The sequence below is a fragment of the Bos mutus genome, chromosome 2 (genome assembly GCF_027580195.1).
Source record: "Bos mutus isolate GX-2022 chromosome 2, NWIPB_WYAK_1.1, whole genome shotgun sequence".
Taxonomy (NCBI): Eukaryota; Metazoa; Chordata; class Mammalia; order Artiodactyla; family Bovidae; genus Bos; species Bos mutus.
Genome location: NC_091618.1, coordinates 121,300,762 through 121,327,149, shown reverse-complemented (window position 1 = coordinate 121,327,149; position 26,388 = coordinate 121,300,762). Strand labels below are relative to the sequence as shown.

Sequence of the window (26,388 nt, the reverse complement as noted above, 5' to 3'; positions counted from 1 at the left end):
ATAGTCAAAGCTATGGTTTTTCCAGTGGTCATGTATGGATGTGAAAGTTGGACTATAAAAAAAGCTCAGTGCTGAAGAATTGATTCTTTTGAACTGTGGTTTTGGAGAAAGCTCTTGAGAGTCCCTTAGACTGCCAGGAGATCAAAACAGTCAATTGTAAAAGAAATCAGTCCTGATATTCGTTGGAAGAACTGACAATGAAGCTGAAGCTGCAATACTTTGGCCACCTAATGTGAAGAACTGACTCATTGGAAAAGACCCTGTTGCTGGGAAACGTTGAAGGCAGGAGAAGGGGACGGAAGAGGATGAGATGGTTGGATGGCATCATTGACTCGATGGACATGAGTTTGAGCAGGCTCCAGGATTTGACGATGGACAGAGAAGCCTGGAGTGCTGGTCCATGGGATCTCAAAGAGTCAGACATGACTTAGTGACTGAACTGAACTGAACTGTCCAACTTTCCCAACCCCCCTTGATGAAGAGCCTCTTTTTCCCATTGTATATTCTTGCTTCCTTTGTCAAAGATTAATTGACCATAAATGTGTAAGTTTATTTATGGGTTCTATGCTGTTCCATTGATCCATATGTGTGTTTTTGTGCCAGATCATGATGTTTTGATTACTGTAGCTTTGTATGATTGTCTGGAGTATGTGACCTACTTTGTTCTTTTTCCTTAGGATTGCTTTGGCAATTCTCGGTCTTTTAAATGGTTCCATATGAAATTTAGGATTATTATAGTTCTGTGAAAAATGTCATGGATAATTTGATAGGGATCATATTAAATATGTAGATCATTTTGTGTATTAAGGCCATTTTAACATTAATTCTTCCAATCCAAGAGCTTGGAATTCTTTCCATGTCTTTGAATCATCTTCAGTTTCTTTTATTAATGTTTTATGGTTATTTCTAGCATTGTCTTTCACCTCTTTGGTCAGGTTTATTCCTAAGCTGTTTTTTTTTTTTTTTTTGATGTGATTTCAAAAGCAGTTATTTTATTATATCTTTTTGATATTTCATTGTTAGTATAAAGAAATGCAACAGATTTCTGTATGTTAATGTTGTATCCTGTGCTACTGTGATTAATCTTTTTATTCATTCTAGTACTTTGAATGTAGAGTCTTTAGGGTTTTCTACATAGAATGTAATATTTTCTGCATATTGTTGTCATTGTTCAGTTGCTCAGTCATATCTGACTTTTTGTGATCCCATGAACTGCTGCACACCAGGCTTCCCTGACCTTCACTATCTCCTGGAGTTTGCTCAAATTCATGTCCATTGAGTCGATGATGCCATCCAACCATCTCCTCTTCCATCTCTCCCTTCTTCTCCTGCTTTCTGTCTTTTTCAGCATCAGGGTCTTTTCCAGTGAGTCAGCTCTTCTCATCAGGTGGCCACAGTATTGGAGTTTCAGCTTCAGCATCAGTCCTTCCAATGTGTATTCAGCATTGATTTCCTTTAGGATTGACTGGTTTGATCTCCTTGCTGTCCATGGGATTCTTAAGAGTCTTTTCCAACATCACAGTTTGAAAGCATCAGGTTTTTGCTGCTTAGCCTTCTTTATGGTCCAACCCTCACATCTGTACCTGACTACTGGAAAAACCATAGCTTTGACTGTCTGCATATAATGAATTTTATCTCTTCCTTTCCAATTTGGATACTTTGTCTTTCTTTTTCTTGCTTGATTACTGTGGAACTTCTAATACTGTACTATTGAATAGCAGTGGTGAGACTGGGGGATCTTTGCCTTGTTCCAGATTTTATCAGGAAGACTATCAGCTTTTCTGGAGAAGACAATGGCACCCCACTCCAGTACTCTTGCCTGGAAAATCCCATGGGTGGAGGAGCCTGGAAGGCTGCAGTCCATGGGGTCGCTGAGGGTCGGACACGACTGAACGACTTCACTTTCACTTTTCACTTTCATGCATTGGAGAAGAAAATGGCAACCCACTCCAGTGTTCTTGCCTGGAGAATCCCAGGGACGGGGGAGCCTGGTGGGCTGCCGTCTATGGGGTTGCAGAGAGTCAGACACAACTGAAGCGACTTAGCAGCAGCAGCAGCTATTCACACCATTAAGTATCGTATCAGCTGAGAGTCTGTCATAAGTAGCTTCCATTCTGTTGAGCTGTGTTCCCTCTGTATGCAATTTGGTAAGAGGTTTTTATCATGAATGGTGTTGATATTTATCCAATGCTTTTTCTGTATCTATTGGGATGATTATGTGGGTTTTTTCTTTTGTTGATGTGGTGTATCATATTTGTTTGTTTTAAACCATCCTTGTAGCTCTGGGATGAGTCTAGTCTGGTCATGGTCTTTGATGTGTTGTTGGATTTGGTTTGCTAATATTTTCTTGAGAATTTTTGTATCCATATTCATCAAAGATATGGGCTGTAATTTTCTTTAGTATCCTTATCTTGTTTTGGTATACATTTGTTTCCAGTTACTACCTTTGGGCTATAATGAAAAGTTCCCTGAAGATGGCCTCTAAGTTGACATACCTTTGGATATAAAAATTCCTTTTCCTGCTTACCAACTGTCACGTGAGTGTATGTTCCTCGGTTCTTTGTCTCGTCACAACAAAGATTTGGAGCGACGGACATTAAAGCCCTCGGCGCATCACAGCTCTTGGGTCTTGGACAAACTGTGCTACAGCTCTTAGGCAAATCAGTGTTACAGCTCTATTTTATTTAGAAGATAGCAGGAAAGTGAGAGAGAGAGAGAGAGAAAGAAAAGAGCGCACGCACGTGGGAGAGAGAGTCCATGAGAGAGCGCTTTGGCTCCTCCTTTTATATGTTTTTTTCCTCCACCTGGGCCTGCCCTATGCAAATTGGGCTTAGCCAGGAGTGCTGTTTGTTCTGTTTGTTCTGCCTGAAGTCTTCACTCTGGTCCTCAGACCTTCCTTGTCTTTTAGCCACCGCAATTTTGGACTCCTTTTCCCTATTCTACCTACCTAACACAACTTTCTCTCTCCAAAGTAACTAGCAGATAGGTAGTAAGACTTACTAATATAAATCCTTGCTACTAAAAGTACAGTTAATGGATTAGAAGCATCAGTTTCTCCTGAGTGCTTCTAGAAATGCAGGAATGTGGAGCCAAGAAAGTAGGACCAGGACCTACGCAATCAGAATCTTCATTTCCACAAAATCTCAGGTAATTCGATTTCCATGCGTGGAGAAATATAGAAGCATTACTCTAAGTGGTATTTCATGAGAATTTTTTGTTGTTGTTCCAAAGGAACAAAATTGAAAATTGAAATTCAGTATTGTCCACCTTCCACTTAAAAAAGGTGAAAGATATAACCAACTGAATTCAGTTTCAAAGAATAGCAAGGAGAGATAAGAAAGCCTTCTTAAGTGAATAGTGCAAATAGAGAAAAACAATAGAATGGGAAAGACCAGAGATCTCTTCAAGAAAACTGGAGATACCAAGGGAACATTTTATATAAGGATGGGCACGATAAAGGACAGAACTCATTAGCATGACTTAACAGAAGCAGAAGAGATTAAGAAGAGGTGGCAACAGTACACAGAAGTATACAAAAATGGTCTTAATGACCCAGATAACAATGAGGTGTAGTCAGTCACCTAGAGCTAGACATCTTGGACTTCACAGTCAAATGAGCCTTTGCAAACTCTACTATGAACAAAGCCAGTGGAGGTGATGGAATTCCAGTTGAGCTATTTTAAATCCTAAAAGATGATGTTGTTAAAGTGCTGCACTCATTATGCCAGCAAAATTGGGAAATTCAACAGTGGCCACAGAACTGGGAAAGGTCTGTTTTCATTTCAGTCCCAAAGAAGGGCAAATGCCAAAGACTATTCAAATTACCTTATGACTGCGCTTATTTCACATGCTGTTAGTAGCAAGGTTATGCTCAAAATCCTTCAAGCTAAGCTTGAACAGTACAAGAACCAAGAACTTTCAGATGTATAAGCTCAGTTTAGAAAAAGGCAGAGGAACCAGAGATCAAATTGCCAACATCCATTGGATCATAGAAAAAGGAAGGGAATTTCAGAAAAACATCTATTTCTGCTTCACTGACTATGCTAAAGGCTTTGACTGTGTGGATCACAACAAACTGTGTTAAATTCTTAGAGATGGGAATGCCAGACCACCTTACCTGTCTCCTAAGAAACCTGTATGCAGGTGAAGAAGCAACAGTTAGAAACAAGCATGGAACAATGGACTGGTTCAAAATTGGGAAAGGAGTATGTCAAGGCTGTATATTGTCACTCTGACTGTTTAACTTGTATGCAGAGTATATCATGCAAAATGCTTGGCTGGATGAATCAAAAGCTGCAGTCAAGATTGGCAGAAGAAATGTAACAGCCTTAGTTATGCCAATGACACCACTCTAATGGCAGAAAGTGAAGAGGAACTAAAGAGCCTCTTGATGAGGATCAAAGAGGAGAGTGAAAAAGCTGGTTTAAAACTCAACATTCAGAAAACTAAGATCATGGCATCTTGTCCCAACACTTTATGGCAAATAGAAGGGGAAAAGTAGAAGCAGTGACAGATTTTGTTTTCTTGGGGTCCAAAATCACTGTGAACAGTGACTGCAGCCACGAAATTAGAAGATGCTTGCTCCTTGGTAGGAAAGCTATAACAAACCTAGATAGTGTATTAAAAAGCAGAGACATCACTTTGGCAACAAAGGTCCATAGAGTCAAAGTTGTGGATTTTCCAGTAGTCCTGTACAGATGTGAGAGTTGAACCATAAAGAAGGCTGAGCACCAAAAAATTGGTGCTTCCGAATTTTGGGACCCTTGAAGAATCCCTTGGACAGCAAGATCAAACCACTCAATCCTAAAAGAAATCAATGCTGAATATTTCATTGGAAGGACTGATACTGAAGCTGAAGCTCCAATATTTTGGCTACCTCATAGGAAGAGCTGACTCATTAGAAAAGACCCTGATCTGGGAAAGACTAAAGGCAGGAGGAGAAGGGGACAGCAGAGGATGAGATGGTTAGGATAGCATCACCAACTCAATAGACATGAATTTGAGCAAACTCTGGGAGATAGTGAAGGACAGGTGAGCCTGGCCTGTTGCAGTCCATAAGGCCACAAACAGTCAGACATGACTAAGCAACTGAACAACAAGAACTAAAATATTCTTAATTACTTAAACTCCATCCTTTCTATTTCCCATTAAGACTTTACTGAAACTAGGTCTTCTTGGTAAAGACTTACATCTCCAACCATCCCAGGCTCCCTCCTGCAAATTCTTTTTATGATTTTCATGTTTTTTATTTGGTACTTCTAAACTTACCCATTCAGGAAAAAAAGGTGCCCTGTTCTTCCATTTAGACCCCCTCTCATTCATTTCAGCAGCTAGCAGGGTGGCTTGAATACAGTAGCTTTCAAATGTTTGAGTACACAAGCTTTACATGGGCGTCAACATGAAACTCTGATAGTGCTTGAGTTCATTTTATTTTACATGCCAACTCTGTAAGGGATTTGCCCATTGAATCAAGCTATTTAATACTGATTATCAAATTCTGGGTTCTTATATAGTCAGAAAAGAACTGTTAGTGGCTACAAAGCTGATTAGTTAAAAATCATTGATATCTGTATTAATATTAGTATTAATATCAGTGCTTGGTTTATATGTATCATTACTATTATTAGAATTGGGTAGTCAAATTGCTGAATTTGAATTTGGCCAGAGAATAAAGTAGTATTTTAATGTCTGTTCTTTGTAGCTTAACAGTACAGTTTAAAGAAAATTTTTGACTCAGATGGTAATAATTAAAACGACAGAACTAGATGAGACCAAGAGGCATCAGTGTGCATTCTTTCTCCATGGTGGTCTAGTATTAACCACATTTTTGAAAGCATCGTAGACGCCTTTTCAGGAAAAGAGAATTTTAGCCTAATAGATTATATGCTCCAATTCTTTTGGGTCTTGTTACTTATCAAATCTAATCCAAATTCTTCATGTTGTGGTTCAAGAAAATAAATCACTAAAAACATGTTAGGCAAAATAAATACTTTATTAATTTTTTTTTAGAAATCAGCCTTTGTGTGATGTGATAATTCAAACATTTAAAAAACCTTTTAGATATTCTTTCAAAGTATATTGTTAACCTCTCAACCACTTTTGATTAAAATTTCACACAAAGAAATATAATAGGAGTTGAAAATTATAAATGCTAAAGAATAATTCTAATAACATCTGGTTGTTACTTTACACATTTATTTAACATATATAAAACCAAATAGGAAACTACCTTCCTTTTTTTTCCCCCCCATAAAACAAACAGTTCTCACTGGTTAAGAATGAATTAAAATTTGTTTATGAGAAAACAAAAATCTAAATTACTTCCATTATGAAAAAACAAAACCAGCTTATTCATTTCTATCCATTCAAGTCACAGGCCCCATTATTTTGGCAATAATCTACTATTTAGTCTAAAAGAAGAAACATGTCCTTATAATAAAGAAGTCTGGACAATGCAAAAAGTACATAGTGTTTAACATAAGACATGTTTCCAAAAAAACAAACAAACAAAAATCCCCAAACTACATAAGCTACAATAAAATTACAATTGTCTTGGGTAAAATAACAATGCTTACAGTGTAAGAACATTAAGTAGTTTTAGGTAACATAAATTCTATCCTACTGCTATTAGTAACCTCCTCAAGAATTAAAAGCAGTTTTTACAACAGGATAATTTTTCTTCTTGGAAGTGACACTAATTAACAGCAGTGGAGGGAGTATCATTGGTTGTTTCAAGCTCTCAAAAAATGAATCAGTTATTGCACAGTAAATACCTCATAGAGGTCAGTGTTTTAAGAAGCTAGTCTGAAGAAATATGTTATTTATAAGTTGGTTAATTATGGAAGTTTTCAAGTTTTAAAATTAATTCTACCTAGGCAATCAACTGGAAAATACTGACATACAAATAAATATTAGGCTTTTCAAATGGCTATGGTTTTGATAGTTTAGAAAAGAAATAAAGTCAGCAAAGTGCCTATGTTTCTATGTTTTTTGAAAAGATATGCACAGAAGAAATAAACATTGTATACAGTAGCCCAGCTCAGCAGCAAGTATCTTCTGAAGCACAAATGACACCCCCACCAGTGTATATCCTTGATAACTCCAGTATCACGCAGCTAACAGGACCCACGCAAACCTTAAAAAAAGGAAGAAAAGTAAAAATTAAGCATTTTTCAATTATTACTGAAAAGTCTTTAAAAGGAAGGATGAGAATAAAGATTCTCCATTATCTATTATGACATGATTAGATATGAGACCTAATGTACTATGTACAATGAGATCTATGGGATATGTTTCTTTAAAAAACAAAAGACACTAAAAATTTATGATTAAATCTTGAAATCTTGGTATGCACGCATGCTTGAATTCTTCATCCATTTGAAGTAATATTATAATCAGGGCAGTGCTATCAAAATTCAGGTTTGAAGGACCCAATTTCCCCAATTCCAGAATTTATTTACTATAATGAAATTTCAATAAAATGATAAAATATCAATATAACTTGGAGGTTTGAGATTATGAGATTTGAATCACTTACACTTCAAATGAGGTTATAAAAGGTTTTCACACTGTAAAATAACATATTACATACTTCCTAAAAATAAAAATTTAGCTAGGGAAACAGACCTATATACTAAGAAAAAGCATTAAAAACTAAGTACTAAGTTACCTTTAGCTAAACAAAGAAATTCAGAAAAATTTACCTATAAATTCCATTAGTGACTATCTTGCTTAGAATTGGATGCTTTACTTGAAGATACTGCTGCCAGAAGTCCACTTACAATTTCCCGTCTGATTTCCCCAACAATAGACTCTTTAATCTAGAATGGAAAAAAGAAGAAAACGAGAACTTAACAGTATCACTATAATCCATTTTATTCTGTTATCAGAAAAAACAAGTAAATAACATTTAATTTCTACAGTCAGCTAAACTACAGAGAAAACTAAATCTTTGTGTAAATCCTTCATGAAATAGAGAGAGAGAGCAGGGAATCACATCCATCTATCCTCAAACTCAGATCATGTTCTGAGATCTTGTCTAGCATAATTCAAATAACTCCATTACAAAATAACACAATTCTCAAGTTGAGAGCATTAACAAATGTTAAAGCTTCATAGATAATTTAGCCTATGACACAAAATAACCTGAAAGAACTGATTAAATATTATGTTCACTTTTATGTTGTTTTTCTTTTAAATTAATGTCTATCTACCTAAAGGCAGAAAGCAAAGAGGGACTAAAGAGCCACTTGATGAAAGTGAAAGAAAAGTGTGAAAAAGCTGGCTTAAAACTCAACATTCAAAAAACTAAGATCATGGCATCTGGTCCCATCACTTCAAGGCAAATAGATGGGGAAACACTGGAAACAGTGACAGACTTTATTTTCTTGGGCTCCAAAATCACTGCAGATGGTAAATGTAGCCATGAAATTAAAAGGTGCTTGCTCCTTGGAAGAAAAGCTATAACAAACTTAAGACAGCATATTAAAAAGCGGAGACATCACTTTGCCAACAAAGGTCCATGGTTTTTCCAGTAGTCATGTGTGGATGTGAGAGTTGGACCATAAAGGAGGCTGAGAATGGAAGAATTGATGCTTTTGAACTGTGGTGTTGGAGAAGACTCTTGGGAGTCCCGTGGACAGAAAGGAGATCAAACAAGTCAATCCTAAAGGAAATCAACCCTAAATATTCATTGGAAGGACTGATGCTGAAGCTGAAGCTCCAATACTTTGGCCACCTGATGCAAAGAGCTGACTCATTAGAAAAAACCCTGATGCTGGGAAAGATTGAGGTAGGAGGAGAAGAGGAAGACAGAGGATGAGACGGTTGGATGGCATCACTGACTCAATGGACATGAACTTGAGCAAGCTCCAGGAGATGGTGAAGGACAGGGAAGCCTGGCATGCTGCAGTGCATGTGGTAGGAAAGAGTCGGACACGACTGAGTGACTGAACACCACCACCAAAACAACCATAAACTCTAAATAAGTCAATATTTAGTTGTATGGTACGTTTGTCACCTGACTGAAAATTTTGCTTTGGATGAGGATTTACATGTCATTTTATTGTTAGAAAACGCAAACAGATCTAGAGGCAATGACAATTCCCTCGAGATTTTCTTCTCCAGATGCCCAAACACTACACATGCACACCTACATCTTTTTCTCTCTGATTTGTGACCCCATGGAATGCAGGCCACAAATCTCTTCTATCTATGGGATTTTCCAGGCAAGAATACTTGGGTGGGTTGCCATTTCCTCCTCCAAGGGATCCTCCAGACCCAGGGATCAAACCCACAGCTCCTGCATGTCCTGCATCGGCCACAGATTCTTTACTAACTGAGCCACCTGGGAAGCCCAGTGCATCAGCTCTGAGTAGCCCCCTGAAGGCTTTACATGTGTGCTTCCTCAAATAAACTGGTAATGCCTTCCCGAACCAGCACTCAGGACACACTCAACCAGCTTTTAAAAATTCTACATTTTCAGTTTCCTGCCAGCCTGATCTCTTTCCTAAAATGTTCCTAAGTACATCCTGAACACATCTCAATGGAAGTCTTTCCAAAAATGGCTCTGTAATAATGTCATGCAATATATACGTTACAGAATATATATATTGTGGTGTTGGAGAAGACTCTTGAGAGTCCCATGGACTGCAAGGAGATCCAACCAGTCCATTCTGAAGGAGATCAGCCCTGGGATTGCTTTGGAAGGAATGATGCTAAAGCTGAAACTCCAGTACTTTGGCCACCTCATGTGAAGGGTTGACTCATTGGAAAAGACTCTGATGCTGGGAGGGATTTGGGGGCAGGAGGAGAAGGGGACGACAGAGGAGGAGATGGCTGGGTGGCATCACGGACTCGATGGACAAGAGTCTGAGTGAACTCCGGGAGTTGGTGATGGACAGGGAGGCCTGGCGTGCTGCGATTCATGGGGTCGCAAAGAGTTGGACACGACTGAGCGACTGAACTGAACTGATACATAAATATTCAGAGAGACAAATGCTCCTTAACTACCAACTATCTATACTGAAATATATTTAAATAAATAAAATCTTCTCATTTTACCTTCTAAACTTTAAACATCAAAGGTCTGTTAAGTTCATAGTCCTTCAGATTTGTTTTTTAAACAAATATATATTGGACACAAATATGATACCAGAATTTCTTTGCCACAGCATACAAGTACAAATGCAGTGTGTTAAATTAGATCCTCTGTAAATCCATATTTACAAAAGACGATGACTTAGCAGAGTCTTTCAGTCCTGTTGTCCAATGCACATCTCATCACACTTCACTCAAAAATTCTTTTTCATTCTTCATCATTCAAAAACAAACTAGCCCAAAGTATTATCTACAAACCAAAAAAGTATGCCAACATTTGGAGGGTAGGGATAAGTACAGACATCACTGCAGTAAAACATAAAAAGTCTCTACCAAGGATGTCATTATCTATGTGTGCTCAGAACAAACATTTCATAAAATATTAAAAAGGAAAAACTGTTAACTCATTAATGACGTAAGAACAGAATAAAAAATGAGAGACTAGTATGGGATAGAAGAGGAAAAAGTTATCAGAGAATAGCGAATTTTAACATAGTGATGAAAAAGTGAGGCCAACTGCAGACAACAGTGAGGATGAAAGCAGTAGCAAGAGCACCTTAAGAGAGGGAGCAGAAAGAAGCCTAGCTGGTAAGATAGTCCCCACTAGTCAGAGAGCAGAAGGGAATCAGAATGGAAGGGGTGCACTCAAATGGAAGTTTATCAGTGTGTTCTGGCACACAGTAAATGCTCAATGAATGTCTGAATAAATGCCTTCAATGAGAGACTGAAAGAATATCACACACAAAAAAGAACAGAAAGTGAAAAAAAAAGGACTACATATAAGCACTGGAAAACAACAAAATGCCTTTGATTATTTATTGAAGTAACAAATGTATGAACACAGAAATTAGTTCCAAAGTCTCCCACGTTACAGAGGTGGGGAAGGATAAGTAGTGAGAAAATCAGTGGAATGGATGGTGAAGTCCATTTTATAACTTCCAAAAAGTAATATCCACTGAAGACCGACTCCTTGAGATCAAGGAACGCACATTGGCATATTAACAAGATGACAGCAAGCCTAAAGTGTGGGACAACACATCCATTTATTAGCCTCTACTGAGTGCCTCCTGTGCGGCAGCCATTATTACAGAGATCACTAACAGAATTGTAGTAAGGACACAGGCAAGCTGTGTAGTTACCAAAATACATACAAAAGTGTGCCAGATGAAATACAGTTACTCAGAGGCATGGACCAAGCCTAGGAACGTCAATGAACAAAGAAGAAAACTCTATACAGAGCAATCTATCTTTATACTCTGACATTTAATTCTGTTCAATTTGCTTCTGTGGACACATGCTCATTTATTCTATTAAGTTATCTTTTTAACTTACTTTTTCTTTCAGTGTTCTCTTTCAAAAGAATTCTACTGTATCAGTATTATAAGTAATGAAAGCATTCTTTTAAAAAACTTCACATATGGTGAAATAATGGAAACAAAGGCCTGACAGACATCGTTGTTTTCATGCACCCATGAGAGCAATAAGAAAACTTCCCTAAAAGTGTTTGCCAAACATGCTTAATCCTCACCTGCAAAACTGTTCAACCCAAGCTTAAATCTTCCCTTCCTGAATAATGGCTTTGTTTATAGGGTTAGGGACCCAGAATTTGCTGGGAAGACAATTCTGTTTTTCTTGGTAGCTGATACAATAAGAGTTTAAAAAAACTGGAATTCAGTAACATTAAGGGAAAAGATTACCCATTTTAAATGAACAGAATCAAGACTAATCTGAATTTAAATATTTTACAAAGTTTAACAGAACACCATTGTAACTGAGCTAAAATGATAATAACCCAAATGATTTTTAAAATTATAGATGACATTAGACTAATTTATCCATTAACATATGCTTTTAAAGTGCTTCAAAAGTTTTTTTTTTTTAAGGACATCAATGTTCCTCTTATGCCCTGTTTCATCTACTATACAATTTGCTTGGTAAGCTCTTCTTTGGAGACATTTAAAAGGGTCAGTGTTAAGCTAAAGTTCCTCCAAACTATGTCAAATTCTGAATCAGGAAGTTTCTAATTAATAGTAACAAATTCTGAAAAATTCTTCAAACATTTGTCTCACATGTCAGTCCTTCAAATCATAAAATCTCTGATATTTAATAGGGAGGTTCTTATAAATGATTAAGTAATTCTCTAGCACCACCACAGTATGATGGGAACAACCAAGTTTTCTATATATGCTAAGTTCTACCAGCCCAAAAAAATCAATGTTCTGGTTTAGGGATGCTTTGAAAGTGAAAGTGAAAGTCACTCAGTCTTGTCTGATTCTTTGTGATCCCACAGACTATCCATGGAATTCTCCAGGCCAGAATATTAATTAGAGTGGGTAGCCATTCCCTTCTCCAGCAGATCTTCCTGACCCAGGGATCAAACCAGGGTCTCCTACATTGCAGGTGGATTCTTTATCAACTGAGCTATCAGGAAATCACTTATAGCACACATCAGGCCATCCATTAGCAACATTAAATATGAGGACTCAAGTATGCATTAAAAGAGTATTTGTGCCAAATGAGTATATAAAGTCCAGTTTCCAAGGAAGTTTTTCAAACCAAAGCAAGCTAAAGGGAACAAAAATACCACATTTTGTGTCAAGGGAGTACCTTAAAACTGATTTCCTCAGTTAACAAATACATTATGAAGAAAAATAATTACTTAGTTCTACTCAAAAATTGATCTTTGACGTGAAACACCATCAGTCACACCTAACTAACTGAGCAAGGTGGATGTACAGAGCCTGCTAAAGAGTAGCCAGATACAACCAACCTACAAAATAATTACATTTATAGGACAAATAAATTTATAGAATTAAGATCTTTTAAATTTCAAGTTGGTAATTCACGTCATGAAAAGAAATTACATACATGCAGTGTCTTCTGCTATTGACAGAATGCTTGTTTTTTAAGTGTTAACTTGTCTGAATGCCAGCTGAACCTAGGAACAGAGCACCCAACATGCGCAAACATTGAACAGCTACCAGATGTCTTAGTTCACTGTGTTGTGAAGCACACCTGTCTGCACCTGGCATTACAATTTCTGTTAGATTTCATTATCACCCCCCTCTACCACATCACAGTAACTCACAAGTAACTTATTTTGCAGCCCTTCCAAAATCCAATTCCAGAAGCAAATTTCAGGTCTTTTTCAAGGCAGTGTCACACTATTGTAGCATTTATTTCTTAACAAAACAGTGTTAGGATTTTTATTAGGTTTTCATCTTTTCAAAAATCTGTCACTGACAAAAGTTTTGAATGTTATGCTTCTAATACTATTTTCCCCATGAGCTCTGTAGTTTTTACTACACAAATCTGCATAGCGTGATTTTTAGGAATGCATATATTAATGTCATATAAAGCAAAACTGACTTTATTTTCAAGGTACTTCTCAAGCTACTGTTATGCAGCTGTAAATGATGGCACCTCATACATACACTAATCTTTGGACCCAGAGGAGCAATGGCTCATTTGAAAAAAACATTTTGGTATGTTGCCACCATTCTTAAAAAAAAAAAAAAAATTAATTTTGTACTGGGTATAGCCCATTAGCAATGTCGTGAATTTCAGATGAAGAGTGAAAGGACTCAGCCATATATATACATGTATCCACTTTTCATCCAGGCTGCCACATAACATTGAGCAGAGTTCCATGTGCTACAAAGTTACCATTTTAAATATAGCAAGGTGTCCATGTCCATCCTAAACTTCCTAACTATCCCCCTCTCCCTTCCCCCTGCCAACCATAAGTTCAGTTCTCTAAGTCTGCAAGTCTCTCTCTGTTTGTAAGTAAGTTCAATTGTATCATTTCTTTATAGATTCCACATACAAGGGATGTCATCCTGTATTTCTCCTTCTCTGACTTAATCACTCAGTATGACAATCTCTAGGTCCATGCATGTTGCTGCGAATTGCTGCCACCATTCTTGACCTATAACCACTAAAAATTTGTTCAATGTTACTCACAAATTAATTCTAAAAATGTGTTACATTCACATCACTGAATTTATTGGAAGTACAAAGATTAAAAAGGAGCCACTGACTCTTATTTCTCTGGTTCATTTCAGTATTTTCCATTTCTAAATCCTTACTTCTCAATACATTATACTAAATGCTTTTCTGTATGATTTTTCAACTGTTCCCTGAGTTAGTTCTATTTACCTTCCTACTAGACTTTAAGCTTAAGGATTTCATGGTCTTACATCCATTTTTCTTTTCTCCTTTACAGAGCAGGTACTCATTAAGACACTTGTAAACCATTTTTTTTAAAAACACAGTAGGCTATTCTTTTTACTAATGGAAAGAATGAATGATCCTTTTTATCATGGATTTTAGTATCCCAGTTGGAAAGAACTATGAATAATTACAGTTCTTCCTCAGAGTTATTCTTAAGACAGGGACAGAATGAAAAAAATAAATTCAACACGTGTAATTTTTATCTTATGCATTCTACTGAATTTTGCATCCGAAGACACAATGTAATTTGAGAAAAGGAAAAAACAAAGTCATACATAAATATGTACCTATAGCAGTTTCCTTTTTTAAATGATATCCATACTGTTCCTTACTGTCTGATCCTGGTGTCAAAAGCAACTATTTTACTAATTTCTGAAACATTTTGCCTTTGATTACTAGTCCTCCTAAGTTTCTGCAGTCCTTTCGGTAACCTAGAACTATTGCTAAATGTTTCAGGTCTGCATACTGCTAACCACACAAGGTAAACTTTAATTCTATATTTCTATCTTTGAATGACTTACATACTTTCTATAGGTCTCTACTCACTAAACCAAATAGATTAAATGCTTCATACTTCTTAAAATCTCAACTGACATTATAAAATGGCAGATTTTAATCTTGGAAGAGATCTAAATTATAATCCTTAATTTTACAAAGGTGGAAACAGAGGTCTAAAGTCCTCGTCACATGTTCACCTATTCTGAAACCCGCACATACCTTCTTTACCAGAGTGAATATAGAGAATTGCAATTACTTCACATGGGAGTATGAAATTTGCAGAAACAGCATTACAAACATAATAGACACGAGCTAGATCAATGGGAAAATTACTGAATACAGTGAATCAAAGGAGTACCTTACAAATAATTAATGTTAAAATAAAACCTATTCAAAACAAATTAATTAAGCATAGATTTTACTCACCTCCCTTATGACTTGCTGTAACTCATCTTGCTCCACATTTTTATGCACTTCCTCAGCAGCTGGCAATAACGAGACTTTTCCCTGTTCTTCCTCCACTTCAGATTTAGGTCCTACAGCTTCTGAGGTTTCTTCAGTTGCTCCAGCTTCCTCAGAACTTTCCACATCTGGAGGTGTCTGCACAGAGCCTGTTCTAGAAGGAGCAGTTGGTGTTAGGGCCACTGATGCTCGGAATAATTTCTTGCTTGGTACCAGATGGGTTTTGGGTTTGCCCACTGAGTCAATAGGAGGTACTCCAGTTCTTCTACTGGCATGAGAGGGACCAGAACATACGGACGATGACTCTGATGTTGCTTGGGAAAAAACAGATTCTGAGCTTTCTCCAGGAGGAATTTCAAATCCCATTTCTCCATGGCCCAGGCCCAATTCAGACTTTAGGTATGACTGTTCCCGCATCAGTTCAGTGACCTAGAGATCAGAAAAACTGTAATTCTTCTCTCTTTAAATTAATATTCATAGTTAAAAGAAGATTAATATCCTCGATGCTGCCCCAAATCATTTAACTTGTAGAGACATGATTCAAATGCACTCATTTAGTTACTACTCAATTTCATTTGCAAAAACAGCAAGAAAAATTAAAATTTGCAGTGAGATCAAGCCATAAAATATTTAACTAGGCTATAGCTGGATGAAATTTTACTTGGTTCTACATGGGTGTCCAAATTACTTACAAAGAAAAGTAACCAGTAAAAAAAACTCATAATGCCCTCAAATGAACTAATTCATTTAAAATACAATAAAAATCAATCTTTGTTCAAAATGTAGTCATCTTAAAGATCCAATTACCTAAAGAACCTGGAATCAGACTGCGAAAGCACATTTCCTGAAATATAAATTACTTTTTATGATGCATTATTTCCTTTAGGCCATGAAGATAAATCATTATTGCAATTAACTGGCTTTCTAGTGGCCAAAGATGGCAACAGACTTCAAGAAGTGCCAGACTCATTTCTAATCAAATTAACTAACTTATCAAATTGTGTATTTAAATTTTTTTTCATCTACATTAGGAAAACTGTGTGTTTATTAAATATGATATCATTCCCTTCCCCAGTGATTTAAAAGGAAAGAGGCTTACTGGTTCCATTACATTCAATGGAGAAGGGCATGACAAGTTATCAGCGCTTCTACTGCCACACATTCCCTGAAAAAGCAAAACAATATATATATATGTGATATATGTGTGTGTTTCTGTGTGTAGTTTTTTCAAATTGCAAGTGCTTTATAATAAAATGAGCTAATTATTTTTGCTCTAAAGCAGTCCTTTATGTCACAAAAGTCAGCCTCAGCTGTCACAGGATCCTATAAAATGTGTTACTGTGACTGAAGGTTGCATAGAAGATGTTCTGATTCTCTGATCTCACCAATGCACATTTCTCAGAATAATAGATCAAAACTGTTGATGAGATGAAATAGATCAAAACTGCCGATGAGATATTCATTGACAAGATATGCATAGTCTGTGCTATCATATACATATACACACACACACACATTCTTACTCTACTTGCTATGTGTGCATATATATGTGTGTGTTCATGCAATTGTTTTTAACAAAATCAGTTATGTTCAATTAACAAAGAGAAGAATTCACTGTTTCAACATTTCAAAACAATATATTCTACAACTGAAAGATTTTGGCAAAAATAAGAATACAATTGTTGAAGTTCAGATTGCATGAAAAGGAACATTAGGAGTAAGAATAGTGGTACAAAATAGAGAGAGAGAGTGTTTGTCTCTATTTTTGTTTGTATACAGGTTTTTCTGCTTTTACAAAGATCTTATTTGATTCCTCAAAAAACATACAGAATGGAAAAGATCCAAAATAAAGGAAAAATGTAAAGGGAACAGTATTTTTTCAAAGGCAAGAAAGGGTGGGGGAAAAGGTTACATGAAATACATATGTGTGTGTTCTTCAGTTATACACAATGAGTAACATCTAAATTAGTCATATGCTAACCTACTATCATTTTTCCTTTAAAATCCTTAAATTTTTGCATTGCTCTTTATTCTCTATTATTAAATTACGATTTTTCAATATATTTATATATATATAAATATGCTAAATATTTAAGAAGTTAACCACAACTTACACATTCCATTGATTTGTCAGAAAGACTCATTAAACACGGCATGTCTCTAATGCCATTTTTAAAATATGTTGTTTTTAAATTAAGGCATTTGTCCTAAATTGTGTGGAACACTATTAACAAGTTCTGAGTGAAAAAACCGTGACAACCCGAGGAAGCATACCATGAGTGCGGAGGGGCGGAAGGCTGACGGCAAGTGCACAGGGCGGAGCTGCTCCTCCAGCCCCAGCAGGCGCTCCTCCAGCTGCAGCTCCAGGTCCTGCAGTTCCATTCGGACTGAATTTCTCAAACTCTGCAGCTGATCAACTTCATACCTATTAGTAGGAAACTCAGTGTCACAACTCTCACAAGCTTTTGGAAGTTACTGAAACTCCAAGTTCTATAGATTAGCACAACAGCGTCTGCAATGAGTATAACCATTATAACTGCTTTTTCTTCCTCTAGCTTCCATCACAAATATTCCAGACAATAAGAAACAGATTCCAACCACTGTCTTCCTCAGTTCAGCGAAGACAGAGAAGTTTACTTAGCAAAACATTGTGCCCAATTTTATTTACAATGGTTCACAGACTAGATAAAGGGTACACAGCAGTATAAATAAAAGTCAGCTTCCAAGAAAAAAAAAAGTTAAAATGCTTTTTAGAATGAAAAATATTTTAAGTCAACGTTAAGACATATGAACTGTTACCTTTCCTCCTCAGTCATATGATGATAAACCATGGTTTGCTGACGCAGCATTGCCAATTCTAAATCCATCATTTGCGTTCTAAACAAATTCAGACTCCGCCTCATTACTTGGAGCTCCTGGAAAGTATTCTAAAATGCAATATAAGAGCATTAACTTCTAAATCACACAAATTATTCTGTAACACAAGGATTTAAGTAACAACTTACTTCATAAAGAGGTAGAACAGATGATTTCTGAGTACTATACGGAGCAGCAGCAAGATCAGGTCCTCTCATCATAGGGTACTTCAAAAGAGTGAAAGTCTGATTAGAAAGCAATGTTAAAGTGACTACTTCCACATCATCTAAGGTGTTAAAAAGGCAGAATTTGGGGAGTACATATGTTTCTCTTTGGGGCATAAAACAAAACCTAAAACCACTTCATGTTGTACGCCAAAATCAGATAAATCAGTCACCAGTACCACCTACTACTCCTATCTGTTGTAGTTATAAGTCAGTGTATTTGGAACAGGAAAGAGGCAAAGGAACACATATAGTTTAAATCTATTAATATGTCTTACAGGACCTCCTTCTTGCCTTGAGAAAGTAGAAAAATAAAAACAAAACTCAGAAATACAGAAGCAATAGCAAATGTCATTCTGAGATGACAGAAACGACTGACTTGGCTGAAGAAAGTAGCAAGCAATCACCACATTCACTCTTAGATATCTGAGTATCTACTATGCACCCCTTAGGTAGTGAAAAAGATAAAAGGAAGATAGAAGGCATTCCCAGCCTTCAAGCATTCTCACAGAGGAAGAAACAAGGAGAAAACAGAAGTAGAAATATATACATAATATTGGTTGGGGTTGGTGTGGGGACTGCTATGATGAAAACAATCAAAAATCCAGATTAGGTTTGGGGTTGGTGTGGGGACTGCTATGATGAAAACAATCAAAAATCCAGATTAGGTTAAGTGTTTTCGACAGTGGTGACACTTGAGCTGTATCTTAACAGTAAACAGGACTTAGTCAGGTGAAGAAAGGCAAGGGCAGGCCATCCCAGGTTAAAAAAAAATGTGGCATGTGTAAAAAAAAAAAAACAGACAGCTAGGGACACACACCTAGGCAGGAGCCTGCATGTTATGTGGAGCATGCTCACAGGGAATGGGCCTGGAGACACAGGCAGAGGCCAGGAGATACACAGCACCTGTCTCCTGAGGTGGGGTGGAGTGAGGATGGGGAAATCAGCGGAGTCACTCATGAACACTGAAGAGAAAACCACATCTCGAGCAGAACAAGCTGGTCTAGGCAGGTGGAACATGAAGGTGTAGGTGGACAGGACCCTGGGAATCCCCAGCTTCCCGTAACTGCAGCTCAAAGGTTAATTTCTCATTTGTAGACAGAACTACATTTTGTAAGGAGGAAAGAGAGACACCCACTTTCTGGTTAGACTGAAAATCATTAGTAGAAGACAATCATCATGAGGATAAAATCGCTACTTAAAAGTGTGTTTTACTACATAACTTGAAAGGTTTCCAACTTTCATTTTTACTGTCAAAGGGGCTTCCTGTCTACTACATCATCATGAAAAGGAACGTATCATATACACTCTAGGCTTCTCGACTCTTAGCTGAACACCCCGTTCATTACATTACACTGTCATTTTCTTCATTCCTCAACTGCCTAATCTAAGTAGCTCAGGAAGAGATTTAGAAAGGAAATGTGAAAGGCAAACCAACAATTTACTTCTCAAAACTTATTTTGGAAATTGTTCCCATCCCACTAACAAATCTGAGAGCAGGGACTTTAAAAGTGACAAGACATATAGACTAGATCCACACGTTTACCTGATTTTTTCCTCTTCTTTTAACCCAGTGGAAGCAGACTAATTCTGTACCAGGAGACCAGCATCAGGAGTCAGCAGATGAAGGAAAAGCTTAGTCAGAGAGCAACGAGTGGAACCAGGAGAACACACGGCCACACAAGCCAAGGGAGGAAAACTTAGAAAGAAGTGGTGAACACTGTCAGATGGAAGAGAAAAGGACAGACGGCGCTTGAGAAGTTTTCTTTTTTAATGACAAAGACAACTTGACTAAGACAGAGACAATGGAGGAAGAGGCTAAAGAAAGGAGGACACCTAAAAAAACAAAATCTCCTCTCCAGAAGGGAAGGAGACTGTGAACAGAGACATTCACCTTGTTCAGAATTAGTTACAGCTTTTTCCTTGAGCTAGGAAGGAAGAGGCTGGGGCGGGGGTCGGGGGGTGGAGGGGGGGAAAGTACAGATAAATTTAAGGATGTAGGAAAATGAGGCTGAGGTGATTCATGTCTGATGGCTCCTAGCTTTCCAGTGAATTACGAGGTACTCAGACCAATAAAAGAAAACAAGAGTAAGAAAGATAAACTTGGTTTCATACCTGGGAAAGATTCTGCAGTGAGTTTCTAATATCATGCAACACTCTTCGCAACTGCATCTCGATGGCAGAAGGGGGGTTCACAGAGCACGCTCGGTAAGGGGAGGCAGCATGTCTGTGTGAGTAAGGACATCCGAGAGGGCACGGGAAGGCACTGCAGGTGGCGCCTGCTACACTGGGAACACTGTGAGTGCTCAGAGTTCTCATGTGTTCACACAGGTGCCTTTCCTGCCACTCCGAGTGGAGAGAGTGAAGGGAGCAGGTGGACTGAGATACAGGCGCTGGAGCAGGCAGCGAGCAGGCCGGAGTCCTCCGCTGATGGCACTCCTCCAGCCGCGTCACCTCACTCGGGGCATTGGCTTCTTTCTTCCCAGACGTCGGAGAGATGAAAATAGTGGATTTGACAGAAGACTGACCATCATGCTCAGTCACTTCTTTCTCTAATCTCTGTTCCTCCTCCTGTGTATACTTGTAGGTGAAGGATGGTGGACTGCATCTGGTCTCTTTTCCAGGGGACAACCGGACATTGACAGATGACACAACCCTTACTGGGCTCAGCAAGGTGGTTGGTAAAGACTGAGACCTCCTTAGAGGATAGCCAGCTTTTGCAAACAGGTACCCCTGTTTTAACAGATCTTTTGACTTTATCAAACTACGCCCCACTCTTTGATTAGACAGACTACAAACCTTCATTTGCGCTCTTTGTAAAGCTGTATTAACTCTGTCCACAGAAGAGGGAGACCCCATTGTATTTTCAGCCCCTTTCTCACCACATTTAGCTTCAATAGAAGCCAATGATTTAAGAATATGGTGGGTGGTATACTGGACAAATTCACATTCGCTGCTTTTATCCACATCACTTTCAGCACTTGCTTCCCTTAGTAATTCCACAGACTGTGCTGGAGACACATCCTCTTTCCTTTCAGTAATTTCAGTAGCGTGATCCCCTGCACTCCAGGTGGACTGCTGATGCCCTATGTTCTCAACAGTCTGGCACAGGAGGGAATCCTGGCCATCTGACCTTTTCTCAGCAACTGTTGCTGCCTTTTCTCTTTCCATCTGAGGACACGTAAGAGACTCCTCCTCTGATTCATTAAAATAAGACTGGTCTTGCACTGTTGGTGTGACAAGGTCTTCACCAAATGATGTGACTGTTGTCTCACTGTCGCAGCTATCTGCACTACTCCCCATGGCCTGCAAGGACTCATGAACCTGTGAAAGGAAAACAGGTAGAAGGATGGGGAACTCAAATAAGTAGTAGCATTAACAAAATACCAAACTGCTGTGAGGCTTCTTCACTTTCAGGGTCTCCCACCTTGGTTTTGGCCCTGGTGCTGCTCTAAACTGCTCTCAGTGTCCTTGATCAACAACTCTGCTTTCTCACAAAGATTATTCCAGATCTTTACTAATTTCCTTAAATACCCCCTTTCAACACCCATCTCCTTTCCTTCTTGGAAGAGGAAATGGAAACCCACTCCAGTAACCTTGCCTGAAAAATTTCACGGACAGAGGAACCTAGCGGACTACACTGCACGAGGCTGCAAAGAGTCGGACATGACGGGGCAAATAAGCACTCCATTCCTTCCAACATATGACACTGACTCAGAGAAAACAGACAAAAATGTCTTAACCTCTTCCTCAATACCTACAAACTTCCCTGTACCTTACCCCATCATTCCCTCCTCTCCATTCTGAAAGAAAACTGTGTCTTTTTTCAAAGCGAATCCGTCCAATCTATACTTCTGACCACCTCCTCTCAAAGGTTAGGGTATTTCTCCAGGTTCATCCCAGACTTTTCTGCATCAAGCTCTCTTTCTCTTAGCCTTCTCTTAGCCAAACAACTTTCCTAAATCATTATTGTATAAAAAAGACAAAAAGACTTGTAATCCTTAGCTATCATCCTTATTTGAAAAAAGAACATAATTCATATCTTCTCTGTCACTGATTTACTCTCCAATCACACTTCTCATTCAATGCATCAGAACTACTCACTTAAGTACTCAATTTCAGAATTAAACAAATTTTCATCTTTTCACTCCAATGGCTACAGCTCTCCTTTTAAAAGTTTCTCCTCCATCTCTCAATTTTTATGCCTGCTGGATTATTCTTAGTCTCCTTAGAAACTTCTCACTGTCTACTCCTTAAATGCTGTTTCTAAGGTACTTTTTTAGGTTCTTTTTTTCTCTTATTCCAGTTTTCTTTAAAATTTCCTTACATATGTTTAAAACACTTTTCATGTACATTATGTACTGCACACATAAACTATAAGTTCCTTGACAACAGTTTAAGACATGCCTGTCTTTGCTAACACACTATAGCATAAAAGTCAAGTAATATTGAGCAAGCTATGAAACCACAGTTTTAGTTAGTTATTAATTAATTATTATAAAATACTGAAATACAGGCACAAATTGTAAAGAATCTGCCTACAATTCTGGAGACCTGGGTTCGAGCCCTGGGTAGGGAAGATCCCCTGGAAAAAAGAATGGCTACCCACTTAAGTATTCCTGCCTGGAAGATTCCATGGACAGAGGAGTCTGGCAAATCCATGTGGTAGCAAAGAGTTAGACAAGACTGACTGACTAACACTTTCATTTTCTCTCATTGAAATACAATGATGATAGAAAATTAAAAAAAAAATAAAATAGGTTAAGGATTAAAATACTCTGTTTATTGGTGGTTCAAAAATGAAGAAGCTTTTTTGGTTGTTGTTTTTAAATATTCAGTCAGAGAAAGATGAATAATTAGTGTAACTTAACATTTATAGACAAATGCTCAGATAATAAGACTAAAACTCTAGGATACAGATGCTATCATTTGAAAAATAAATATTGCACAGATTCTCTTGAATATATAGACAATGAAAAATCACCTAAATATAAAGAAGTTAATCATAACGCCTACTATGATAGGAAATATTACCTGAAGATGATTAAGTGAGAGGCAGTCTGTCGAATCTTCAGCAAAACCACTGCTATCAGAGTGCTGACTTGCAGTACGTAATAATTGATCTACCAAAAAAGAAATGCAGTTATACAAAACTGCTACATAGGACTTCGGTGAGTACCTTTATTACATGATTTCCAAAAGATACATGGTACACAACAGTGACTCTTTCTGAGAAAAGTATGCATTACTTATGCCAAATTGTGGCTTCAAAGCATAGGAAGTGACCTGAATTCAAATAAAACTGAATCACATCAGAAATTCTCAGTGTTGCAAATTAAGCTCTAATTATCATGTATTTTGGTCTTATCCTTGGAGAACAACCTGCTGAAATGAAAAATGGCTCTAATAAAAATTAAAGTCCCAAATAAACCATTTTCATTATGTAAAATATGTAAAGACACTTAGGTGAAATCAGAAGTTTAAGTGCAGTGTATAAAACATGTACGGGCTTCCTTGGTGCTCAGTGGTAAAGAGTCCACCTGCTAATGCAGGAGACAGTGTGAGGCCTGGTCCACAAGGGCCCCACACGCCACGGAGCAGCTTGGCCACGGGCCACAACTACGCAGTCTGTAACTAGAGCCCATGTGCCACACCCCTGGAGCCTGTGCATCTACAGCCTGTGCTCCACAACGAGCGAGGCCAGTGGGGTGAGAGGCCCACGCACCATCGCTATAAGGCAGCCCCTGCTCGCCACACCTAGGGAAGGCCTGTGTGTGGCAACAAAGGCCCAGCATGACTGGAAATAAATACATAAAATTCTATGTATTTAAAAACACCTATTACCTTCCCAATAAGAAAATAAAAATACAATTAAGGCCAACAAATTAATAATTTATATGCAAGAAAACTTAAATGTCTCTGATGTTTCAAATGCTGCAAACATTTGTAAGTTATGAAACAATTATTTCTTAGCTAAATGAAAATCACATAGGTTCAACTAGAAGGTAATATTGTTAATTTTTATCATTCCTGGTTAGTATAAGCTAAAAAAAATTTTTTTAAGTAACTAAAAAAGCCAACTAAGCACAGTAGGCATGATTACATGCCCAGTTACACTGTGAGCACCATAGTAGGGGAGACTTTACAGCTGTTACATTTACTGAGGATGACATTTCATGACACAGTCAAGTTCTGCAGAAGCAATAGGCTAAATACTCTGTGTTTACCAAGTCCACATTCATTTAAGATTTGAATGACAGGAAGTACTCCATAATATGTTTGAATAAAATCCAAAATTAATTATTGGTTGCCTGACTTTGAAAAATATTCTAATTACCTTAGGTTCAACCTGGAGCAACATGAAATGGAATAATATTTTTCCCATTAAAAATGTAAAATAATTCTGTAATGTTTTGAAGTCAAAAAAATTGTATAATATAAGGAACTGATCCATATCTTGATAAGTTTAGGTAAATTGTAATAACTGTGAAACTGAATTAGAGTAAGCTGTTACTACAGGTACTAATTATGCAGTACATTATCCGAGAAAATGATTAACATGCCACAGGAGTCATCACCATAATTGTATGTTTGCATACCTTTTTAAAAAGAAAAACTAGATTGTCAGTATTCTGAAAACAGGAACCTTATTTATTCCTGTTTGTATCCCAAGTAACTAGAGCAAGCCAACAATAAAAACGTATTTGCTGAATGAATCAATCTCCATAAAGTTATCTCCATAAAGCAACAACAGACTTCAACAGTTGCTTAGAGGATTTAGAGGTGAAACTGCCCAATCTGCTTGGGCAAAGGGCAGCTGCCAAAGAGCCCAGGAAGCCCTGACCAGCTTCCCTCCGGTTCTCTCCCCTGAGTCGTCTTGGCCACCGTGCAGCACCGCCCGTGCCAAGAGCCCCCTCCGCAGTCAGCCCAGTCTGAATTCACACACACACCAGGTCAAGTGTGGACTGCTTAGGCTTCAGAGCAGATGTCAGGCAGTGGAAAGAACAAGGAGACCTGGGTCAAGTCCTGGCTTTATCATCGTAAGCAGTAACTCCTCTCCTCAGAAAATGAGACAATAGTTCTCCTACCTTACCGTGTTACTTCAGAAACTAAGTAGAATGTAGGTGAAACCGTTTTTGTAAACTATAAATCACGATTGAGACTCTTTAGTCAGACATTTCAGTTTCACAAAAAGCATAGTTTACCAAAGAAAAAGGCAGAATTAAAAAGAAACAGACTTGTGTCCTAACTGAAGAGGTAAGACATTATTTCTAATTAAAAACTAGGAAGTTAAAGCAAACATTACAGTGAGAACAAAACAAAAGGTGCCAATTCTATTTATCCAGCATCACAGAGAAACAGTGCACCTGCATACCCTGCTAGGCCAAAGAAAATATTGAACATCTTTGGCAGTAAGGACACTATTGGACTGTTCTTAACATGCCAGTGAATGTTAACTTGTGACATGAGTTGCGTCACTAAACCTCTATTGTAAATCCTGGGACTGCATCTGAGATTTAGATTACTGTAGCTTCAGAAATTCTATTACCAAAGTGGGAAGCATTTTTATACATGCGCTGTGTGCACTTTTACTAAACTTGTGAGATGAATATATTACCAGTGATTCAAATTCTGCCACTAGGATTAACATACTTGCATATCACATCAAAATTTGGAAGGCTACTTTAAAAAAAATGACTAAAACACACTATTGTTCTTTCTCCCTCTTTCATGCATATACACAAAACTATTTTACTGTTAATTTACAAAGATGTGATTCAAAAAAGAGTTACCATTTTTAGTTATGGCACCAGAAATAAGAGCTCCTACAGAAGACAAGAGGAAGAAACTCAGATGTGAATACAAACCACATTCCATCTTTCCCACTACAGGAAGCTTACTCCTCAAGGATCTTAAGGTAATTATACTGTTTTCATCCCCCTTTTGACACAGGGCAAGCTGCTTTATCCAATGCATCCCTTTACCTATCTAAAGCAAAGATTCCTGGATGGCTATG

General features: G+C 37.7%; 1 protein-coding gene across 1 annotated transcript in view; it reads right to left on the bottom strand.

Annotated features, from left to right (window-relative positions):
* Positions 1-5,973: 5,973 nt before the first annotated feature.
* The window catches only part of ITPRID2 (ITPR interacting domain containing 2), a 36,827-nt gene continuing 16,412 nt past the window's right edge, over positions 5,974-26,388 (bottom strand). The window contains exons 10-18 of the mRNA XM_070359219.1: positions 23,406-23,494; positions 20,487-21,695; positions 18,297-18,374; positions 18,091-18,218; positions 17,566-17,716; positions 16,391-16,456; positions 15,256-15,720; positions 7,704-7,820; positions 5,974-7,135 (exon numbers count right to left, since the gene is read on the bottom strand). Coding sequence (XP_070215320.1) covers positions 7,716-7,820; positions 15,256-15,720; positions 16,391-16,456; positions 17,566-17,716; positions 18,091-18,218; positions 18,297-18,374; positions 20,487-21,695; positions 23,406-23,494 — 2,291 coding nt within the window. The 3' untranslated portion in view covers positions 5,974-7,135; positions 7,704-7,715. The remainder of the gene's footprint in view (positions 7,136-7,703; positions 7,821-15,255; positions 15,721-16,390; positions 16,457-17,565; positions 17,717-18,090; positions 18,219-18,296; positions 18,375-20,486; positions 21,696-23,405; positions 23,495-26,388) is intronic.